Source organism: Narcine bancroftii, chromosome 11 (genome assembly GCF_036971445.1).
Source record: "Narcine bancroftii isolate sNarBan1 chromosome 11, sNarBan1.hap1, whole genome shotgun sequence".
NCBI lineage: Eukaryota > Metazoa > Chordata > Chondrichthyes > Torpediniformes > Narcinidae > Narcine > Narcine bancroftii.
The window spans coordinates 68,931,765-68,952,292 of record NC_091479.1 but is presented as its reverse complement, the minus strand read 5'-3'; the positions used below and the strand labels follow the sequence as shown (position 1 = coordinate 68,952,292).

At 52.8% G+C, this 20,528-nt stretch overlaps 1 protein-coding gene across 2 annotated transcripts in view; it reads right to left on the bottom strand.

Moving 5' to 3' along the window:
* The window catches only part of LOC138745848 (protein-methionine sulfoxide oxidase mical3a-like), a 176,120-nt gene that overhangs the window by 81,664 nt on the left and 73,928 nt on the right, over positions 1-20,528 (bottom strand). For both annotated transcript variants that reach the window (XM_069903247.1, XM_069903248.1), the window contains 3 exons: positions 19,461-19,650; positions 13,126-13,208; positions 12,423-12,507 (listed from right to left, as the gene is read on the bottom strand). In XM_069903247.1, coding sequence (XP_069759348.1) covers positions 12,423-12,507; positions 13,126-13,208; positions 19,461-19,650 — 358 coding nt within the window. The remainder of the gene's footprint in view (positions 1-12,422; positions 12,508-13,125; positions 13,209-19,460; positions 19,651-20,528) is intronic.

The window sequence follows — 20,528 nt, the reverse complement described above, 5'->3', positions numbered from 1 at the left end:
GGATCACTGGATCCCCAGCTGCCCTTGGATCAGCAGATCCCCAGATCACTGGATTCCCGATCACCAACCACCAGCTGGATCCCCAGCAGTATGTAAGTAATGTTGCTAGATTAAGACACTGTCACCTTTACTATCACTTTAAATTTGCCAGTCAGACTCAAACTGAGAGCAGGAGATTTATTTGAGTAGCAGTCTTTAAGGTTGGCCACCTGTAACTCATCCACCAGGGATCTAGAAATCCATCCTCCATTTTCCCACTTTGCATAAATGAAGCACAAAAAGCTGGATTTGGTGAATGTACTTCCTTCAGAAGAGGCTGCTGGACCTTGAGTGGGCTCACTGGGTGGGGGAAGATGGTGAGGATGACAAGGGAGAAAGTGAACAGGGTCACAGGGGCAGCAGAGATAGTTGGAGTCGCAGTGACAAGGAGAGGGTGCGCTGATTCTTCATGGGAGAAAGTGAACAGGGTCACAGGGGCAGCAGAGATAGTTGGAGTCGCAGTGACAAGGAGAGGGTGCGCTGATTCTTCATGGGAGAAAGTGAACAGGGTCACAGGGGCAGCAGAGATAGTTGGAGTTGCAGTGACAAGGAGAGGGTGCGCTGATTCTTCATGGGAGAAAGTGAACAGGGTCACGGGGCAGCAGAGATAGTTGGAGTCGCAGTGACAAGGAGAGGGTGCGCTGATTCTTCATGGGAGAAAGTGAACAGGGTCACGGGGCAGCAGAGATAGTTGGAGTCGCAGTGACAAGGAGAGGGTGCGCTGATTCTTCATGGGAGAAAGTGAACAGGGTCACAGGGGCAGCAGAGATAGTTGGAGTTGCAGTGACAAGGAGAGGGTGCGCTGATTCTTCATGGGAGAAAGTGAACAGGGTCACGGGGCAGCAGAGATAGTTGGAGTTGCAGAGACAAGGAGAGGGTGCGCTGATTCTTCATGGGAGAAAGTGAACAGGGTCACGGGGCAGCAGAGATAGTTGGAGTCGCAGTGACAAGGAGAGGGTGCGTGATTCTTCATGGGATAAAGTGAACAGGGTCACAGGGGCAGCAGAGATAGTTGGAGTCGCAGTGACAAGGAGAGGGTGCGCTGATTCTTCATGGGAGAAAGTGAACAGGGTCACGGGGCAGCAGAGATAGTTGGAGTCGCAGTGACAAGGAGAGGGTGTGCTGATTCTTCATGGGAGAAAGTGAACAGGGTCACAGGGGAAGCAGAGATAGTTGGAGTCGCAGTGACAAGGAGAGGGTGCGCTGATTCTTCATGGGAGAAAGTGAACAGGGTCACGGGGGCAGCAGAGATAGTTGGAGTCGCAGTGACAAGGAGAGGGTGCGCTGATTCTTCATGGGAGAAAGTGAACAGGGTCACGGGGCAGCAGAGATAGTTGGAGTCGCAGTGACAAGGAGAGGGTGCGCTGATTCTTCATGGGAGAAAGTGAACAGGGTCACGGGGCAGCAGAGATAGTTGGAGTCGCAGTGACAAGGAGAGGATGCGCTGATTCTTCATGGGAGAAAGTGAACAGGGTCACGGGGCAGCAGAGATAGTTGGAGTCGCAGTGACAAGGAGAGGATGCGCTGATTCTTCATGGGAGAAAGTGAACAGGGTCACGGGGGCAGCAGAGATAGTTGGAGTCGCAGTGACAAGGAGAGGATGCGCTGATTCTTCATGGGAGAAAGTGAACAGGGTCACGGGGCAGCAGAGATAGTTGGAGTCGCAGTGACAAGGAGAGGGTGCGCTGATTCTTCATGGGAGAAAGTGAACAGGGTCACAGAGGCAGCAGAGATAGTTGGAGTCACAGTGACAAGGAGAGGGTGCGCTGATTCTTCATGGGAGAAAGTGAACAGGGTCACAGGGGCAGCAGAGATAGTTGGAGTCGCAGTGACAAGGAGAGGGTGCGCTGATTCTTCATGGGAGAAAGTGAACAGGGTCACAGGGGCAGCAGAGATAGTTGGAGTCGCAGTGACAAGGAGAGGATGCGCTGATTCTTCATGGGAGAAAGTGAACAGGGTCACGGGGCAGCAGAGATAGTTGGAGTCGCAGTGACAAGGAGAGGATGCGCTGATTCTTCATGGGAGAAAGTGAACTGGGTCACGGGGCAGCAGAGATAGTTGGAGTCGCAGTGACAAGGAGAGGATGCGCTGATTCTTCATGGGAGAAAGTGAACAGGGTCACGGGGGCAGCAGAGATAGTTGGAGTCGCAGTGACAAGGAGAGGATGCGCTGATTCTTCATGGGAGAAAGTGAACAGGGTCACGGGGCAGCAGAGATAGTTGGAGTCGCAGTGACAAGGAGAGGATGCGCTGATTCTTCATGGGAGAAAGTGAACAGGGTCACGGGGCAGCAGAGATAGTTGGAGTCGCAGTGACAAGGAGAGGGTGCGCTGATTCTTCATGGGAGAAAGTGAACAGGGTCACAGGGGCAGCAGAGATAGTTGGAGTCACAGTGACAAGGAGAGGGTGCGCTGATTCTTCATGGGAGAAAGTGAACAGGGTCACAGGGGCAGCAGAGATAGTTGGAGTCGCAGTGACAAGGAGAGGGTGCGCTGATTCTTCATGGGAGAAAGTGAACAGGGTCACGGGGCAGCAGAGATAGTTGGAGTCGCAGTGACAAGGAGAGGGTGCGCTGATTCTTCATGGGAGAAAGTGAACAGGGTCACGGGGCAGCAGAGATAGTTGGAGTCGCAGTGACAAGGAGAGGATGCGCTGATTCTTCATGGGAGAAAGTGAACAGGGTCACGGGGCAGCAGAGATAGTTGGAGTCGCAGTGACAAGGAGAGGATGCGCTGATTCTTCATGGGAGAAAGTGAACAGGGTCACGGGGGCAGCAGAGATAGTTGGAGTCGCAGTGACAAGGAGAGGATGCGCTGATTCTTCATGGGAGAAAGTGAACAGGGTCACGGGGCAGCAGAGATAGTTGGAGTCGCAGTGACAAGGAGAGGATGCGCTGATTCTTCATGGGAGAAAGTGAACAGGGTCACGGGGCAGCAGAGATAGTTGGAGTCGCAGTGACAAGGAGAGGATGCGCTGATTCTTCATGGGAGAAAGTGAACAGGGTCACGGGGGCAGCAGAGATAGTTGGAGTCGCAGTGACAAGGAGAGGATGCGCTGATTCTTCATGGGAGAAAGTGAACAGGGTCACGGGGCAGCAGAGATAGTTGGAGTCGCAGTGACAAGGAGAGGATGCGCTGATTCTTCATGGGAGAAAGTGAACAGGGTCACGGGGCAGCAGAGATAGTTGGAGTCGCAGTGACAAGGAGAGGGTGCGCTGATTCTTCATGGGAGAAAGTGAACAGGGTCACGGGGCAGCAGAGATAGTTGGAGTCGCAGTGACAAGGAGAGGGTGCGCTGATTCTTCATGGGAGAAAGTGAACAGGGTCACAGGGGCAGCAGAGATAGTTGGAGTCGCAGTGACAAGGAGAGGGTTCGCTGATTCTTCATGGGAGAAAGTGAACAGGGTCACGGGGCAGCAGAGATAGTTGGAGTCGCAGTGACAAGGAGAGGATGCGCTGATTCTTCATGGGAGAAAGTGAACAGGGTCACGGGGCAGCAGAGATAGTTGGAGTCGCAGTGACAAGGAGAGGGTGCGCTGATTCTTCATGGGAGAAAGTGAACAGGGTCACGGGGCAGCAGAGATAGTTGGAGTCGCAGTGACAAGGAGAGGGTGCGCTGATTCTTCATGGGAGAAAGTGAACAGGGTCACGGGGCAGCAGAGATAGTTGGAGTCGCAGTGACAAGGAGAGGGTGCGCTGATTCTTCATGGGAGAAAGTGAACAGGGTCACGGGGCAGCAGAGATAGTTGGAGTCGCAGTGACAAGGAGAGGGTGCGCTGATTCTTCATGGGAGAAAGTGAACAGGGTCACAGGGGCAGCAGAGATAGTTGGAGTTGCAGTGACAAGGAGAGGGTGCGCTGATTCTTCATGGGAGAAAGTGAACAGGGTCACGGGGCAGCAGAGATAGTTGGAGTTGCAGAGACAAGGAGAGGGTGCGCTGATTCTTCATGGGAGAAAGTGAACAGGGTCACGGGGCAGCAGAGATAGTTGGAGTCGCAGTGACAAGGAGAGGGTGCGTGATTCTTCATGGGATAAAGTGAACAGGGTCACAGGGGCAGCAGAGATAGTTGGAGTCGCAGTGACAAGGAGAGGGTGCGCTGATTCTTCATGGGAGAAAGTGAACAGGGTCACGGGGCAGCAGAGATAGTTGGAGTCGCAGTGACAAGGAGAGGGTGTGCTGATTCTTCATGGGAGAAAGTGAACAGGGTCACAGGGGAAGCAGAGATAGTTGGAGTCGCAGTGACAAGGAGAGGGTGCGCTGATTCTTCATGGGAGAAAGTGAACAGGGTCACAGGGGCAGCAGAGATAGTTGGAGTCGCAGTGACAAGGAGAGGGTGCGCTGATTCTTCATGGGAGAAAGTGAACAGGGTCACGGGGCAGCAGAGATAGTTGGAGTCGCAGTGACAAGGAGAGGGTGCGCTGATTCTTCATGGGAGAAAGTGAACAGGGTCACGGGGGCAGCAGAGATAGTTGGAGTCGCAGTGACAAGGAGAGGGTGCGCTGATTCTTCATGGGAGAAAGTGAACAGGGTCACGGGGCAGCAGAGATAGTTGGAGTCGCAGTGACAAGGAGAGGGTGCGCTGATTCTTCATGGGAGAAAGTGAACAGGGTCACGGGGCAGCAGAGATAGTTGGAGTCGCAGTGACAAGGAGAGGATGCGCTGATTCTTCATGGGAGAAAGTGAACAGGGTCACGGGGCAGCAGAGATAGTTGGAGTCGCAGTGACAAGGAGAGGGTGCGCTGATTCTTCATGGGAGAAAGTGAACAGGGTCACGGGGCAGCAGAGATAGTTGGAGTCGCAGTGACAAGGAGAGGGTGCGCTGATTCTTCATGGGAGAAAGTGAACAGGGTCACGGGGCAGCAGAGATAGTTGGAGTCGCAGTGACAAGGAGAGGGTGCGCTGATTCTTCATGGGAGAAAGTGAACAGGGTCACGGGGCAGCAGAGATAGTTGGAGTCGCAGTGACAAGGAGAGGGTGCGCTGATTCTTCATGGGAGAAAGTGAACAGGGTCACAGGGGCAGCAGAGATAGTTGGAGTTGCAGTGACAAGGAGAGGGTGCGCTGATTCTTCATGGGATAAAGTGAACAGGGTCACGGGGCAGCAGAGATAGTTGGAGTTGCAGAGACAAGGAGAGGGTGCGCTGATTCTTCATGGGAGAAAGTGAACAGGGTCACGGGGCAGCAGAGATAGTTGGAGTCGCAGTGACAAGGAGAGGGTGCGTGATTCTTCATGGGATAAAGTGAACAGGGTCACAGGGGCAGCAGAGATAGTTGGAGTCGCAGTGACAAGGAGAGGGTGCGCTGATTCTTCATGGGAGAAAGTGAACAGGGTCACGGGGCAGCAGAGATAGTTGGAGTCGCAGTGACAAGGAGAGGGTGTGCTGATTCTTCATGGGAGAAAGTGAACAGGGTCACAGGGGAAGCAGAGATAGTTGGAGTCGCAGTGACAAGGAGAGGGTGCGCTGATTCTTCATGGGAGAAAGTGAACAGGGTCACAGGGGCAGCAGAGATAGTTGGAGTCGCAGTGACAAGGAGAGGGTGCGCTGATTCTTCATGGGAGAAAGTGAACAGGGTCACGGGGCAGCAGAGATAGTTGGAGTCGCAGTGACAAGGAGAGGGTGCGCTGATTCTTCATGGGAGAAAGTGAACAGGGTCACGGGGGCAGCAGAGATAGTTGGAGTCGCAGTGACAAGGAGAGGGTGCGCTGATTCTTCATGGGAGAAAGTGAACAGGGTCACGGGGCAGCAGAGATAGTTGGAGTCGCAGTGACAAGGAGAGGGTGCGCTGATTCTTCATGGGAGAAAGTGAACAGGGTCACGGGGCAGCAGAGATAGTTGGAGTCGCAGTGACAAGGAGAGGATGCGCTGATTCTTCATGGGAGAAAGTGAACAGGGTCACGGGGCAGCAGAGATAGTTGGAGTCGCAGTGACAAGGAGAGGATGCGCTGATTCTTCATGGGAGAAAGTGAACAGGGTCACAGGGGCAGCAGAGATAGTTGGAGTTGCAGTGACAAGGAGAGGGTGCGCTGATTCTTCATGGGAGAAAGTGAACAGGGTCACGGGGCAGCAGAGATAGTTGGAGTTGCAGAGACAAGGAGAGGGTGCGCTGATTCTTCATGGGAGAAAGTGAACAGGGTCACGGGGCAGCAGAGATAGTTGGAGTCGCAGTGACAAGGAGAGGGTGCGTGATTCTTCATGGGATAAAGTGAACAGGGTCACAGGGGCAGCAGAGATAGTTGGAGTCGCAGTGACAAGGAGAGGGTGCGCTGATTCTTCATGGGAGAAAGTGAACAGGGTCACGGGGCAGCAGAGATAGTTGGAGTCGCAGTGACAAGGAGAGGGTGTGCTGATTCTTCATGGGAGAAAGTGAACAGGGTCACAGGGGAAGCAGAGATAGTTGGAGTCGCAGTGACAAGGAGAGGGTGCGCTGATTCTTCATGGGAGAAAGTGAACAGGGTCACAGGGGCAGCAGAGATAGTTGGAGTCGCAGTGACAAGGAGAGGGTGCGCTGATTCTTCATGGGAGAAAGTGAACAGGGTCACGGGGCAGCAGAGATAGTTGGAGTCGCAGTGACAAGGAGAGGGTGCGCTGATTCTTCATGGGAGAAAGTGAACAGGGTCACGGGGGCAGCAGAGATAGTTGGAGTCGCAGTGACAAGGAGAGGGTGCGCTGATTCTTCATGGGAGAAAGTGAACAGGGTCACGGGGCAGCAGAGATAGTTGGAGTCGCAGTGACAAGGAGAGGGTGCGCTGATTCTTCATGGGAGAAAGTGAACAGGGTCACGGGGCAGCAGAGATAGTTGGAGTCGCAGTGACAAGGAGAGGATGCGCTGATTCTTCATGGGAGAAAGTGAACAGGGTCACGGGGCAGCAGAGATAGTTGGAGTCGCAGTGACAAGGAGAGGATGCGCTGATTCTTCATGGGAGAAAGTGAACAGGGTCACGGGGCAGCAGAGATAGTTGGAGTCGCAGTGACAAGGAGAGGGTGCGCTGATTCTTCATGGGAGAAAGTGAACAGGGTCACAGAGGCAGCAGAGATAGTTGGAGTCACAGTGACAAGGAGAGGGTGCGCTGATTCTTCATGGGAGAAAGTGAACAGGGTCACAGGGGCAGCAGAGATAGTTGGAGTCGCAGTGACAAGGAGAGGGTGCGCTGATTCTTCATGGGAGAAAGTGAACAGGGTCACAGGGGCAGCAGAGATAGTTGGAGTCGCAGTGACAAGGAGAGGATGCGCTGATTCTTCATGGGAGAAAGTGAACAGGGTCACGGGGCAGCAGAGATAGTTGGAGTCGCAGTGACAAGGAGAGGATGCGCTGATTCTTCATGGGAGAAAGTGAACTGGGTCACGGGGCAGCAGAGATAGTTGGAGTCGCAGTGACAAGGAGAGGATGCGCTGATTCTTCATGGGAGAAAGTGAACAGGGTCACGGGGGCAGCAGAGATAGTTGGAGTCGCAGTGACAAGGAGAGGATGCGCTGATTCTTCATGGGAGAAAGTGAACAGGGTCACGGGGCAGCAGAGATAGTTGGAGTCGCAGTGACAAGGAGAGGATGCGCTGATTCTTCATGGGAGAAAGTGAACAGGGTCACGGGGCAGCAGAGATAGTTGGAGTCGCAGTGACAAGGAGAGGGTGCGCTGATTCTTCATGGGAGAAAGTGAACAGGGTCACAGGGGCAGCAGAGATAGTTGGAGTCACAGTGACAAGGAGAGGGTGCGCTGATTCTTCATGGGAGAAAGTGAACAGGGTCACAGGGGCAGCAGAGATAGTTGGAGTCGCAGTGACAAGGAGAGGGTGCGCTGATTCTTCATGGGAGAAAGTGAACAGGGTCACGGGGCAGCAGAGATAGTTGGAGTCGCAGTGACAAGGAGAGGGTGCGCTGATTCTTCATGGGAGAAAGTGAACAGGGTCACGGGGCAGCAGAGATAGTTGGAGTCGCAGTGACAAGGAGAGGATGCGCTGATTCTTCATGGGAGAAAGTGAACAGGGTCACGGGGGCAGCAGAGATAGTTGGAGTCGCAGTGACAAGGAGAGGATGCGCTGATTCTTCATGGGAGAAAGTGAACAGGGTCACGGGGCAGCAGAGATAGTTGAAGTCGCAGTGACAAGGAGAGGGTGCGCTGATTCTTCATGGGAGAAAGTGAACAGGGTCACAGAGGCAGCAGAGATAGTTGGAGTCACAGTGACAAGGAGAGGGTGCGCTGATTCTTCATGGGAGAAAGTGAACAGGGTCACAGGGGCAGCAGAGATAGTTGGAGTCGCAGTGACAAGGAGAGGGTGCGCTGATTCTTCATGGGAGAAAGTGAACAGGGTCACGGGGCAGCAGAGATAGTTGGAGTCGCAGTGACAAGGAGAGGGTGCGCTGATTCTTCATGGGAGAAAGTGAACAGGGTCACGGGGGCAGCAGAGATAGTTGGAGTCGCAGTGACAAGGAGAGGGTGCGCTGATTCTTCATGGGAGAAAGTGAACAGGGTCACGGGGCAGCAGAGATAGTTGGAGTCGCAGTGACAAGGAGAGGGTGCGCTGATTCTTCATGGGAGAAAGTGAACAGGGTCACGGGGCAGCAGAGATAGTTGGAGTCGCAGTGACAAGGAGAGGATGCGCTGATTCTTCATGGGAGAAAGTGAACAGGGTCACGGGGCAGCAGAGATAGTTGGAGTCGCAGTGACAAGGAGAGGATGCGCTGATTCTTCATGGGAGAAAGTGAACAGGGTCACGGGGCAGCAGAGATAGTTGGAGTCGCAGTGACAAGGAGAGGGTGCGCTGATTCTTCATGGGAGAAAGTGAACAGGGTCACAGAGGCAGCAGAGATAGTTGGAGTCACAGTGACAAGGAGAGGGTGCGCTGATTCTTCATGGGAGAAAGTGAACAGGGTCACAGGGGCAGCAGAGATAGTTGGAGTCGCAGTGACAAGGAGAGGGTGCGCTGATTCTTCATGGGAGAAAGTGAACAGGGTCACAGGGGCAGCAGAGATAGTTGGAGTCGCAGTGACAAGGAGAGGATGCGCTGATTCTTCATGGGAGAAAGTGAACAGGGTCACGGGGCAGCAGAGATAGTTGGAGTCGCAGTGACAAGGAGAGGATGCGCTGATTCTTCATGGGAGAAAGTGAACTGGGTCACGGGGCAGCAGAGATAGTTGGAGTCGCAGTGACAAGGAGAGGATGCGCTGATTCTTCATGGGAGAAAGTGAACAGGGTCACGGGGGCAGCAGAGATAGTTGGAGTCGCAGTGACAAGGAGAGGATGCGCTGATTCTTCATGGGAGAAAGTGAACAGGGTCACGGGGCAGCAGAGATAGTTGGAGTCGCAGTGACAAGGAGAGGATGCGCTGATTCTTCATGGGAGAAAGTGAACAGGGTCACGGGGCAGCAGAGATAGTTGGAGTCGCAGTGACAAGGAGAGGGTGCGCTGATTCTTCATGGGAGAAAGTGAACAGGGTCACAGGGGCAGCAGAGATAGTTGGAGTCACAGTGACAAGGAGAGGGTGCGCTGATTCTTCATGGGAGAAAGTGAACAGGGTCACAGGGGCAGCAGAGATAGTTGGAGTCGCAGTGACAAGGAGAGGGTGCGCTGATTCTTCATGGGAGAAAGTGAACAGGGTCACGGGGCAGCAGAGATAGTTGGAGTCGCAGTGACAAGGAGAGGGTGCGCTGATTCTTCATGGGAGAAAGTGAACAGGGTCACGGGGCAGCAGAGATAGTTGGAGTCGCAGTGACAAGGAGAGGATGCGCTGATTCTTCATGGGAGAAAGTGAACAGGGTCACGGGGGCAGCAGAGATAGTTGGAGTCGCAGTGACAAGGAGAGGATGCGCTGATTCTTCATGGGAGAAAGTGAACAGGGTCACGGGGCAGCAGAGATAGTTGGAGTCGCAGTGACAAGGAGAGGGTGCGCTGATTCTTCATGGGAGAAAGTGAACAGGGTCACAGAGGCAGCAGAGATAGTTGGAGTCACAGTGACAAGGAGAGGGTGCGCTGATTCTTCATGGGAGAAAGTGAACAGGGTCACAGGGGCAGCAGAGATAGTTGGAGTCGCAGTGACAAGGAGAGGGTGCGCTGATTCTTCATGGGAGAAAGTGAACAGGGTCACAGGGGCAGCAGAGATAGTTGGAGTCGCAGTGACAAGGAGAGGATGCGCTGATTCTTCATGGGAGAAAGTGAACAGGGTCACGGGGCAGCAGAGATAGTTGGAGTCGCAGTGACAAGGAGAGGATGCGCTGATTCTTCATGGGAGAAAGTGAACTGGGTCACGGGGCAGCAGAGATAGTTGGAGTCGCAGTGACAAGGAGAGGATGCGCTGATTCTTCATGGGAGAAAGTAAACAGGGTCACGGGGGCAGCAGAGATAGTTGGAGTCGCAGTGACAAGGAGAGGATGCGCTGATTCTTCATGGGAGAAAGTGAACAGGGTCACGGGGCAGCAGAGATAGTTGGAGTCGCAGTGACAAGGAGAGGATGCGCTGATTCTTCATGGGAGAAAGTGAACAGGGTCACGGGGCAGCAGAGATAGTTGGAGTCGCAGTGACAAGGAGAGGGTGCGCTGATTCTTCATGGGAGAAAGTGAACAGGGTCACAGGGGCAGCAGAGATAGTTGGAGTCACAGTGACAAGGAGAGGGTGCGCTGATTCTTCATGGGAGAAAGTGAACAGGGTCACAGGGGCAGCAGAGATAGTTGGAGTCGCAGTGACAAGGAGAGGGTGCGCTGATTCTTCATGGGAGAAAGTGAACAGGGTCACGGGGCAGCAGAGATAGTTGGAGTCGCAGTGACAAGGAGAGGGTGCGCTGATTCTTCATGGGAGAAAGTGAACAGGGTCACGGGGCAGCAGAGATAGTTGGAGTCGCAGTGACAAGGAGAGGATGCGCAGATTCTTCATGGGAGAAAGTGAACAGGGTCACGGGGGCAGCAGAGATAGTTGGAGTCGCAGTGACAAGGAGAGGATGCGCTGATTCTTCATGGGAGAAATTGAACAGGGTCACAGGGGCAGCAGAGATAGTTGGAGTCGCAGTGACAAGGAGAGGGTGCGCTGATTCTTCATGGGAGAAAGTGAACAGGGTCACAGAGGCAGCAGAGATAGTTGGAGTCACAGTGACAAGGAGAGGGTGCGCTGATTCTTCATGGGAGAAAGTGAACAGGGTCACAGGGGCAGCAGAGATAGTTGGAGTCGCAGTGACAAGGAGAGGGTGCGCTGATTCTTCATGGGAGAAAGTGAACAGGGTCACAGGGGCAGCAGAGATAGTTGGAGTCGCAGTGACAAGGAGAGGATGCGCTGATTCTTTAATGGGAGAAAGTGAACAGGGTCACGGGGCAGCAGAGATAGTTGGAGTCGCAGTGACAAGGAGAGGATGCGCTGATTCTTCATGGGAGAAAGTGAACTGGGTCACGGGGCAGCAGAGATAGTTGGAGTCGCAGTGACAAGGAGAGGATGCGCTGATTCTTCATGGGAGAAAGTGAACAGGGTCACGGGGCAGCAGAGATAGTTGGAGTCGCAGTGACAAGGAGAGGATGCGCTGATTCTTCATGGGAGAAAGTGAACAGGGTCACGGGGGCAGCAGAGATAGTTGGAGTCGCAGTGACAAGGAGAGGATGCGCTGATTCTTCATGGGAGAAAGTGAACAGGGTCACGGGGCAGCAGAGATAGTTGGAGTCGCAGTGACAAGGAGAGGATGCGCTGATTCTTCATGGGAGAAAGTGAACAGGGTCACGGGGCAGCAGAGATAGTTGGAGTCGCAGTGACAAGGAGAGGGTGCGCTGATTCTTCATGGGAGAAAGTGAACAGGGTCACGGGGCAGCAGAGATAGTTGGAGTCGCAGTGACAAGGAGAGGGTGCACTGATTCTTCATGGGAGAAAGTGAACAGGGTCACAGGGGCAGCAGAGATAGTTGGAGTCGCAGTGACAAGGAGAGGGTTCGCTGATTCTTCATGGGAGAAAGTGAACAGGGTCACGGGGCAGCAGAGATAGTTGGAGTCGCAGTGACAAGGAGAGGATGCGCTGATTCTTCATGGGAGAAAGTGAACAGGGTCACGGGGCAGCAGAGATAGTTGGAGTCGCAGTGACAAGGAGAGGGTGCGCTGATTCTTCATGGGAGAAAGTGAACAGGGTCACGGGGCAGCAGAGATAGTTGGAGTCGCAGTGACAAGGAGATGGTGCGCTGATTCTTCATGCTCTGAATCATAAAAAGGCACGTTGCTCTTCTGATTCCAGGATCCTTTCACCAGACACTGTTGATGAGGTGTAATGGTTTGGAGGAGGATAGGGTAGTGAGAAAACTTCCTCTCCTAGTCTTCTGTATCATCTGGCTCAGAAATCCATCGGTTCATTCCATCGTAAAGCCGAGCAAACCCACCCCTCAGAGGCAAGGGAAGCCAATCGTTGTCAAGAAGGGAACAACATCTACCTGTGGCTCCATCAACATATGGCTCCTTGGGGCCAGTCTGTCCAATTGTGGTCATGGTGGGCAGCGGGGGAGCAAGAATCTTCTCCTACATGAGGGCAAACAGCATAGAGGTGGTTATTGTATCAGGATACACACTGCACAGTCATCAGCAAATGTAGGAAAAATGGGGGATGCCGGGGACACAGGATCTGTATACAGCACCAGGGATACAGTGACTATACGGCACAAGTCACGCAGGCACAATACGCAGCGCCAAAGACATAGTAACCATACATGACATTGGGGACACAGTGACCCTACATGGTACCTGATACCCAGGGACTTAGGCATGGGTCTGCATATGGTACTAGATCTATGCACAGTACCAGAATGCACATGACACCGTCCTGGGGTGGACAAGCCCTGCCTCTGCAATGCAAACTGTGTGGCTGGTTGGTGAGCCTCTGAATGCCATACTCAGAATGATCAGGGTTGCTTGCTCTGCCCTATTCATCACAGCAGACATTGGCTAACCGGGACCCTCTCCCAGATAATCTCAGCTCAGCTGAGTGAACTTGACATGATCCAGAGGTCATGTCTGGGATGCTGCGCTTTTTGTGTGTCAGTGAAGGTTGGGCATCCTCAGTACTGCAACACTAACAGGACCAGTAAGTCAATGAATAAATCCCTCCATTAAACCAAGTTTCCAAGTGTGGCGTCGTACCTGGGCGATTGCTGGAGGAGTTGCTGGCCTCTTTCTGGCTTCCCGTCCTGCCAGCCGGTAGTGAGCCTTGCAATAGAATTTTCCTGCAAAATAACAGAACTTGGTTAAACCATATCATGGCTAGTGGCCTGCAAACATGGATATCACCGTACATACAGCAGGCACAGTGCAGTAAGTAAGCAGTACAAGTGTGCAGTCACTGGCTACTGGGAAATAATCACCGCAGAGTAATCAAGTAATAATCACCTCAATGTAACCCAGTGGTTTTCAAAATTTTTCTTTCAACTCACATACCATCTTAAGTAATCCCTATGCCATTGGTGCTCTGTGATTAATAAGGAATTACTTAAGGTGGTGTGTGAGTTGACGTATGATACAATATAACTGGACACACAGGCTATACACTACACCTCAAAAGTTAAATAAATGGGACCCAACAGTATCTGACAGATGTTTTTGTTGTAAAAAAGAAATGAGAACAACAATTTATGCAATCTGGACGTGTGAGAAAGTGAAAAAATTTTGGGAAGATCTAAACCAGATATTAAATAAAATCACAGAAAGCAATAAACCCAGAGACCAAAAAACCCAGAGATCTTCCTCCTAAGTAACATAAAAAACAAAGAATTTGGACTTGATTTGGATGGTGCACAAAAAAGATTTGTTGGGATAGCCCTAGCCGTAGCAAAAAAAAATGTATTATGTCAGCCTGGAAATTAGAAAGATAACTTGAGAATACAACAATGGTATATAGAAATGAATAAATGTATTCCATTAGAAAAAATAACATATAATTTAAGAAATAATATTACAATATTTGAACAAATATGGGAGCCATACATGAAACACAATAGAGAAAACCTACCGGGGACATCTACCACCTAAAATGACAGAAGGAGAAGGAAATGAAAAGAATTGACTCAGTGGAATTTCTTGTTTATTTTTATTGAGTGACAACATTGTTTGACGGGTTTAATGTATCTTAGATTCTGTACTTTAAATGAATGGGAGGGGAGATGGGGAGGGTGGGATGGGAAGGGGGGGGGGGGAGAAAACGACACTGTATATATTTGAAAAGAAAAATGTATGTATCTTGATCAATGTGGTTTATAGTGTGAAAAATAAAAATTTTTAAAAAAAGGTGGTGTGTGAGTGGGATAAAAAGGTTGAGAACCATTGCTCTAAACCCAATTGTTACTGAAATATTTTGTTTGAGGTAAAATTGTCATTGGCCCAATTCTTTTGGAGTTCTGAAACTCTGCACATAACGGGTCAATTAGGGACGATTAAAACAGTAGTAAATCACGAAAATCCATAGACACCGTGGTGGAAGTAAAAACACAAAATACTGGAGAATCTCAGTGGGTCAAACAGCGTCCTTTATGGAGCAAAGGTAGAAATACATAACTGTGGCGGCTCACCACTAGGCAGGCGAACCGGCCCCGCTTGTAAGCCATGCGGCAGGGCAGCCAGCCAAAATGGCGCCGTGGTGGGGTGTTCCCTTCCTCCCAGCCAGGGGCTCAGAAGCCCGTGCTGGGGGACGACGTGACACCCAGGTGACGTCAGCGCCCTCCAGCGCGGTTCTCAGCCAGGTCCGGGCTAGGATTATAAGTACAGCCAAGCAGCCTGCAATAAACTAGTCTGCTCATTGACCTCAACCCGTCTGGTTGTGTGTGTTATTGCAGGAGCAGTGTAGCCGCCGCTACAATTGGTGACCACGACTGGTTCAAACGTCTTTGAACCTATCATGAGCGAGCCTGGAATCAGCGCTATAGCCGTGAAACTGCCTGAATTCTGGGTTCAGGAGCCGGAGACCTGGTTCAGCAACGCAGAGGCTCAGTTTCACCTCCACCAGATTTCGTCTGACACAACCAAATTCTACCATGTGGTCGCTGCCCTGGACCAGGCCACCACAGCTACATGCTGCACCTCGTTCAGCATCCACCTGCCGAAGATCAATACGAGACCATCAAGCGAGTGCTTACCGGATCCCTCGGTCTATCCAGACACCAGCATGCTGCTCGGATGCTGCACCTCGACACCCTGGGTGATATCTCCCCAATGGAGCTGATGGACAAGATGCTCGCACTCATGGGTGAGCACACCAACTGCCCACTCTTACAGCGCATTCTCCTCGACCATATGCCCAGGTCCAGGAAAGCTTCACCGACCCGAGAAAGGTCGCCCAGAAGGCACAATTTCCGGAGTGCTCAGAGGTCCAGAAGGTCACGAAGCATGGGTACGACCACGCCAAGCCCGCCCCTAGCACTGCGGTAGAGCATCCGACCCCTGCAGGGGCCCCCAAGAGCATAACCAAGGCCACAGCATCTGCTCCAGGCCTCTGCTTCTAACACCAGCGCTGGGGAGCTAAGGCTCAGAAGTGTCGTCAGGCCTGCTCGTTCCAGGGAAACGACCAGGCCGGCCGCTGTTAATGGCTGCGGCGGCTGGCCAAGGACACAGCTTCCTCTACCTGCGGGACTCAGTCAGCGGTCGGCGGCTCCTCACTGACACTGGAGCCCAGATCAGCATCAGCCCGGCCACGGCTGTAGAGTCCAGGAACCGACCTTGTAGACCTCCCCTCCGTGCGGCCAACGCAACAGCAATCCGGACGTATGGAGACAAGACAGTCCACTTCCAGATCGGCCAATGAAATTTCGCGTGGAGGTTCTCCGTCTCATCCCTCCCGACTGCCATCCTGAGTGCACACTTCCTCCTCACTCACGGGCTTCTGATGGACATTCGAGGTAGGCGCCTGATGGACGTCCGTACCTTCCAGGCTGTTCTCAACGCCTCCCGCTCGGAGCAACCGCAGATGGCCACGATCAGCACGCCTAGAGACGAGTTCCAGCAAATCCTGGACGAGTTCCCGACGCTCCTCAAGCCACAGTTTTCTGCTGCCTCGCTGCGCCATAGAGTGTTCCACCACATCCTCACCCAGGGCCCACCGGTTCACGCCAAGGCATGCTTGCTTCCGCCTGACAAGCTCCAGGTAGCGAAGGAGGAGTTTTCGCACCTGTTGGAACTGGGTATCATTCGGCGGTCCGACAGTCTGTGAGCCTCACCGCTCCATCTGGTCCCGAAAGCCTCCGGCGGCTGGCGTCCCCGCGGAGACTATCAACGGCTCAACGAGACAACAGTTCTTGACCGTTACACCATCCCTCACATCCAAGACTTTACAGCCAACCTGCATGGTGCGAAGGTTTTCTCCAAGGTTGACCTGGTGCACGGATATCATCAGATCCTGGTGTACCCTGAAGACATACTCAAGACGGCCATCATCACCCCCTTTGGCTTGTACGAATTCCTGCGCATGCCGTTCAGGCTCAAGAACGCCGTTCAGACCTTCCAGCGCCTCATGGATTCTGTGGGCAGGTACTTGGATTTCGTCTTTATTTATTTGGACAACATCCTTGTCGCCAGCAAGGACCGGGAGCAACACAAGGCGCCCTTTTCAGCCTTACCATCAACCCGGCCAAGTGCCAGTTCGGGAAAGAGTCCATGCAGTTCCTGGGCCATACGATCACGGCCGAAGGAACCATGCCCACCGCTGCGAAGGTCGCTGCTATCAAGGAGATCCCACGCCCGGACAGCCTCAAGGGACTGCAGGAGTTCACGGGTATGGTCAACTTTTACAACCGCTTCATCCTGGGAGCTGCGCGCATCATGCAGCCGCTATTTGTCCTCATCGCTGCCAAGCACAAAATGCTCACTTGTAACCCAGAAGCCTGCACCGCATTCGAGGCCACCAAGGACGCCCTCGCGAAGGCCACCATGCTCGCCCACCGACCTGCATATGGCACTCTCTGTTGGTGCCGTCCTGGAGCAGCAGGTGAATGGACATTGAAAGCCGCTGTCATTTTTCAGGCGCCTGTTCCACCCGCCGGAATGCAAATATAGTCCCTTCGACCGTGAGTTACTGGGCATGTACCTGGCGGTGCGGCATTTCCGCTATTTATTTGGAGGGGAGGACTTTTACCATCTTCACCGACCATAAACCCCTCACCCAGGCGCTCGTGATGGCAAAGGATCCCTGGTCGGTCCGCCAGCAGCGTCACCTCTCCTTCGTGTCGGAGTTTACCGCCGACATTCGGCACAAGGCGGGAAAGGACAATGTGGTTGCCGATGCACTCTCGCGACCGGCCATCTGCACGCTGACGCGCGGCCTCGACTTTGACCAGCTCGCTCGGGACCAGAAGTATGATGAGGAGACGAGGGCCTTCAAGACCGCCATCACGGGCCTGCGGTTCCGAGACCTCCCAATTCCGAGTGGTGAAGGTACCATCCTGTGCAATATCTCCATGGGCACTCCATGACCAGTGATTCTCCAGCAGTGGCGCAGGCAGGTCTTCCGTCACATCCTCGACCTTTCACATCCATCCATCAGGTCCACGGTCCAGATGGTTGCAGAATGATTCGTATGGCATGGGCTGTGGAAGCCGATCACGGGCTGGGCCAGAACATACACCCATTGCCAGACGTCCAAGGTGCACAGGCAGACCAGGGCGCCCGTACAGGAGTTCGAGCACGTCCGGGAACAGTTCAGCCACATTCACATGGACATCGTCGGGCCATAAGGGCAACCGTTACCTGTTTACGTTGGTGGACCGCACTATTCGCTGGCCTGAGGTGATTCCGATGCCAGACGCTTCGACTGACTCCTGCTCCCGAGCACTGTTGAATGGTTGGGTCGCCCAGTTCGGCGTCCCGGCTCATCTCACCAGCGATAGGGGCACCCAGTTCACATCTGCCCTGTGGGCACAGCTCACCAACAGGTTGGGGATGCAGCTACACCACACCACGGCCTACCACCCACAGGGCAATGGACTGGTCGAACGTCTGAACCACCACCTTAAGTCGGCTCTCATGGGTCGCCTCACTGGTCCCAACTGGGCAGACGAACTGCCTTGGGTGCTCCTGGGCATCCGCTCCACTCCCAAGGAAGATCTGCAGCCGTCATCTGCTGAGCTTGTCGACAGTGCGCCACTGGCATGACCTGATGAGTTTGTCAACGCACCTCACTATCCCCAGCAGTCGCCACACGAACTACTTCCTCACCTCAGGGCACGCTTGGACTCCTTCGAACGCCCACCACTGCCCAGGCATGGCACCCGCCCGTCTCACGTTCCCGGCGAACTGCTTTCCGCAGAGTATGTTTTCGTTCGGCGGGGTCCGACTGTGGCATCTCTGCAGCGACCGTATGAGGGGCCATACAGGGTCGTACAGCTTTCCAGCTCCACCTTCACGCTGGACATGGGCGGCAGGCAGGAGCTGTTTACCATGGACAGACAGGCTGAAGCCAGCGCACCTCGATCCCACTGAGCCCGTGGTCGTAGCCCAGCCCAAGAAGTGAGGCTGCCCAGCGAAAAAGAGCATTGGCACCGGTTCTGGGAGGGGCTGTGTGGTGGCTTACCACTAGGCATGCGAACCGGCCCCACTTGTAAGCCACGCGGCAGGGCAGCTGGCCAAAATGGCGCCGTCGGGGGTGTTCCCTTCCTCCCAGCACGGGGCTCAAAAGCCCGTGCTAGGGGACCACCTGATGCCCGTGTGACGTCAGCGCCCTCCAGCACGGTTCTCAGACAGGTCCGGGCTGGGAGTATAAATACAGCCCAGCATCCTGGAATAAACTAGTTTGCTCACTGAGCTCTGCCTGTCTGGTTGTGTTCTTTCATGAGCAGTGTAGCTGCCGCTACATAACCAAAATTTCAGGCCTGAGCCATTCATCAAGGCATCTGGGAAAAAGGGGAGAGGGTGGTAAAGGCAGGATACGATTGTGGATGAGGGGAGGGAGGGGACAGCAGCAATGAGGGGGAGGAGGGATGGGTGGGTGAGGGGAAAAGGAAAAGCAAGCAAGTTTAGCAAAATGCAGAGAAATTAATGCACCTGGCTGGAGAGTACCCAGATGGAAGACAAGGTATTGTTCCTCCAATCCGCAGGTGATCAGGGTGGAATAGTACAAAAGGCCTTGGACAGATATGCGAGTCTGGGAGTGTGACTCAGAATTAAAATGGTGGGCTACTGGGAGGTCACTGTGGTTGTGCACTATGTTTTGGCTGAGATATCCAGCTTGTGAAGTGGGACAGGGTGAATGAGTAGGGAGGAATTAATGGGTGAGGGTGGTGGGGTAGGGTGGCGAGCTCAGATTCTCAGCTGACCCCCCCCACTCCCACCTCCCAAACACTGGTGTTCTGGAGAGTCACACAACTGAGATCGTTCACTATCTCAGGCTGACCCAATGACACTGTTGTTAAAAAATGAGTTCTCTTTAGAGTCCTGACCCACTAAAACAAATTAGTTTGTCACCTTCACATTCTCTCCAGTTTTGGCACTGGCCTTACCATTCTCTGGGTTATAGGCGTACGTGGAAAGACGGAGGGTCTCGCCACAATATTCACATTTGAAGCAGCCGCGGTGGAAGAACTTTCCTTCAGCGCTCAGTCGCTCCATCACATAGACCCTCTTCCCACAGAAATAGCAAACATCACTGCCGCCAAACTCTGCAGAGAATTCCTTCCGTTTCATTGATTGCTGCAAGGAAACAAACAAATCATTGCAGGTAAAATTGTAAGGGCAACTTCCAACTGTACCCAGCAGGAAGGACAATCAAAGTCCAGGGACTTTGAGAGCAACAGCTATGGACCAATCAGAAAAATTCTTGCCTCATTAGTGGCTTTAAGTGCTGGTTTTTGCCCAGGAAATCTCAGCTAAGCCCAATGGAGCTGATGTGGCCTGATTATGTATTGCCAGTACAGACGGCTCAAATAGTCTGTGGCTGCCTCAAGTTGACCAAACTATGAATGAAGCTCGACTGTGACCTGATACAGTGAAGGAGGAACTCCAAGGTGTGCTCGGTATTACTCAGCTTTGAAAAATCAGGAGAAACAAACTTTTTGTATTGCTCCAAATCATAAGAAATATGCCTTGTGAAATTTACACAAATCTTGCTGCCGAGATGGAGTGCAGAAACCCAGACTGAATGCAAATCAGCCCCAACCATTGGTGATGTTAACTGAGGTCCTGCCAGTTCTCCTTGATGACCCGTAGTACTCTCTGGTCAGGTTTTAACCTGTAATAATAATCATCGCTAAAGATCCCATTTACCTGGTCGTTAATAACCACTGTCCACTAGACTTGTGGGGTGCAAGCTGACTCCATAAATCCCATTAAAGTGATACAACATAGAATTATCTAGGGAGGCAATGAGGTTTCATGAGATGTATAATCAAGCCTTCTTCACCAGATAAAACAGGGAATTCTGGAAAATCCTCAATTTTAATGAAATACAACTGAGCTGAAGCATGAACTTCCTCTCACAGAAGATCCTTGAACTGCTGTGTGCTTGATGTTTCATGCCTGTACTTCAGATTTACAGCATCTGCAGCATTTTACTTTTGGGTCTTTCTTTG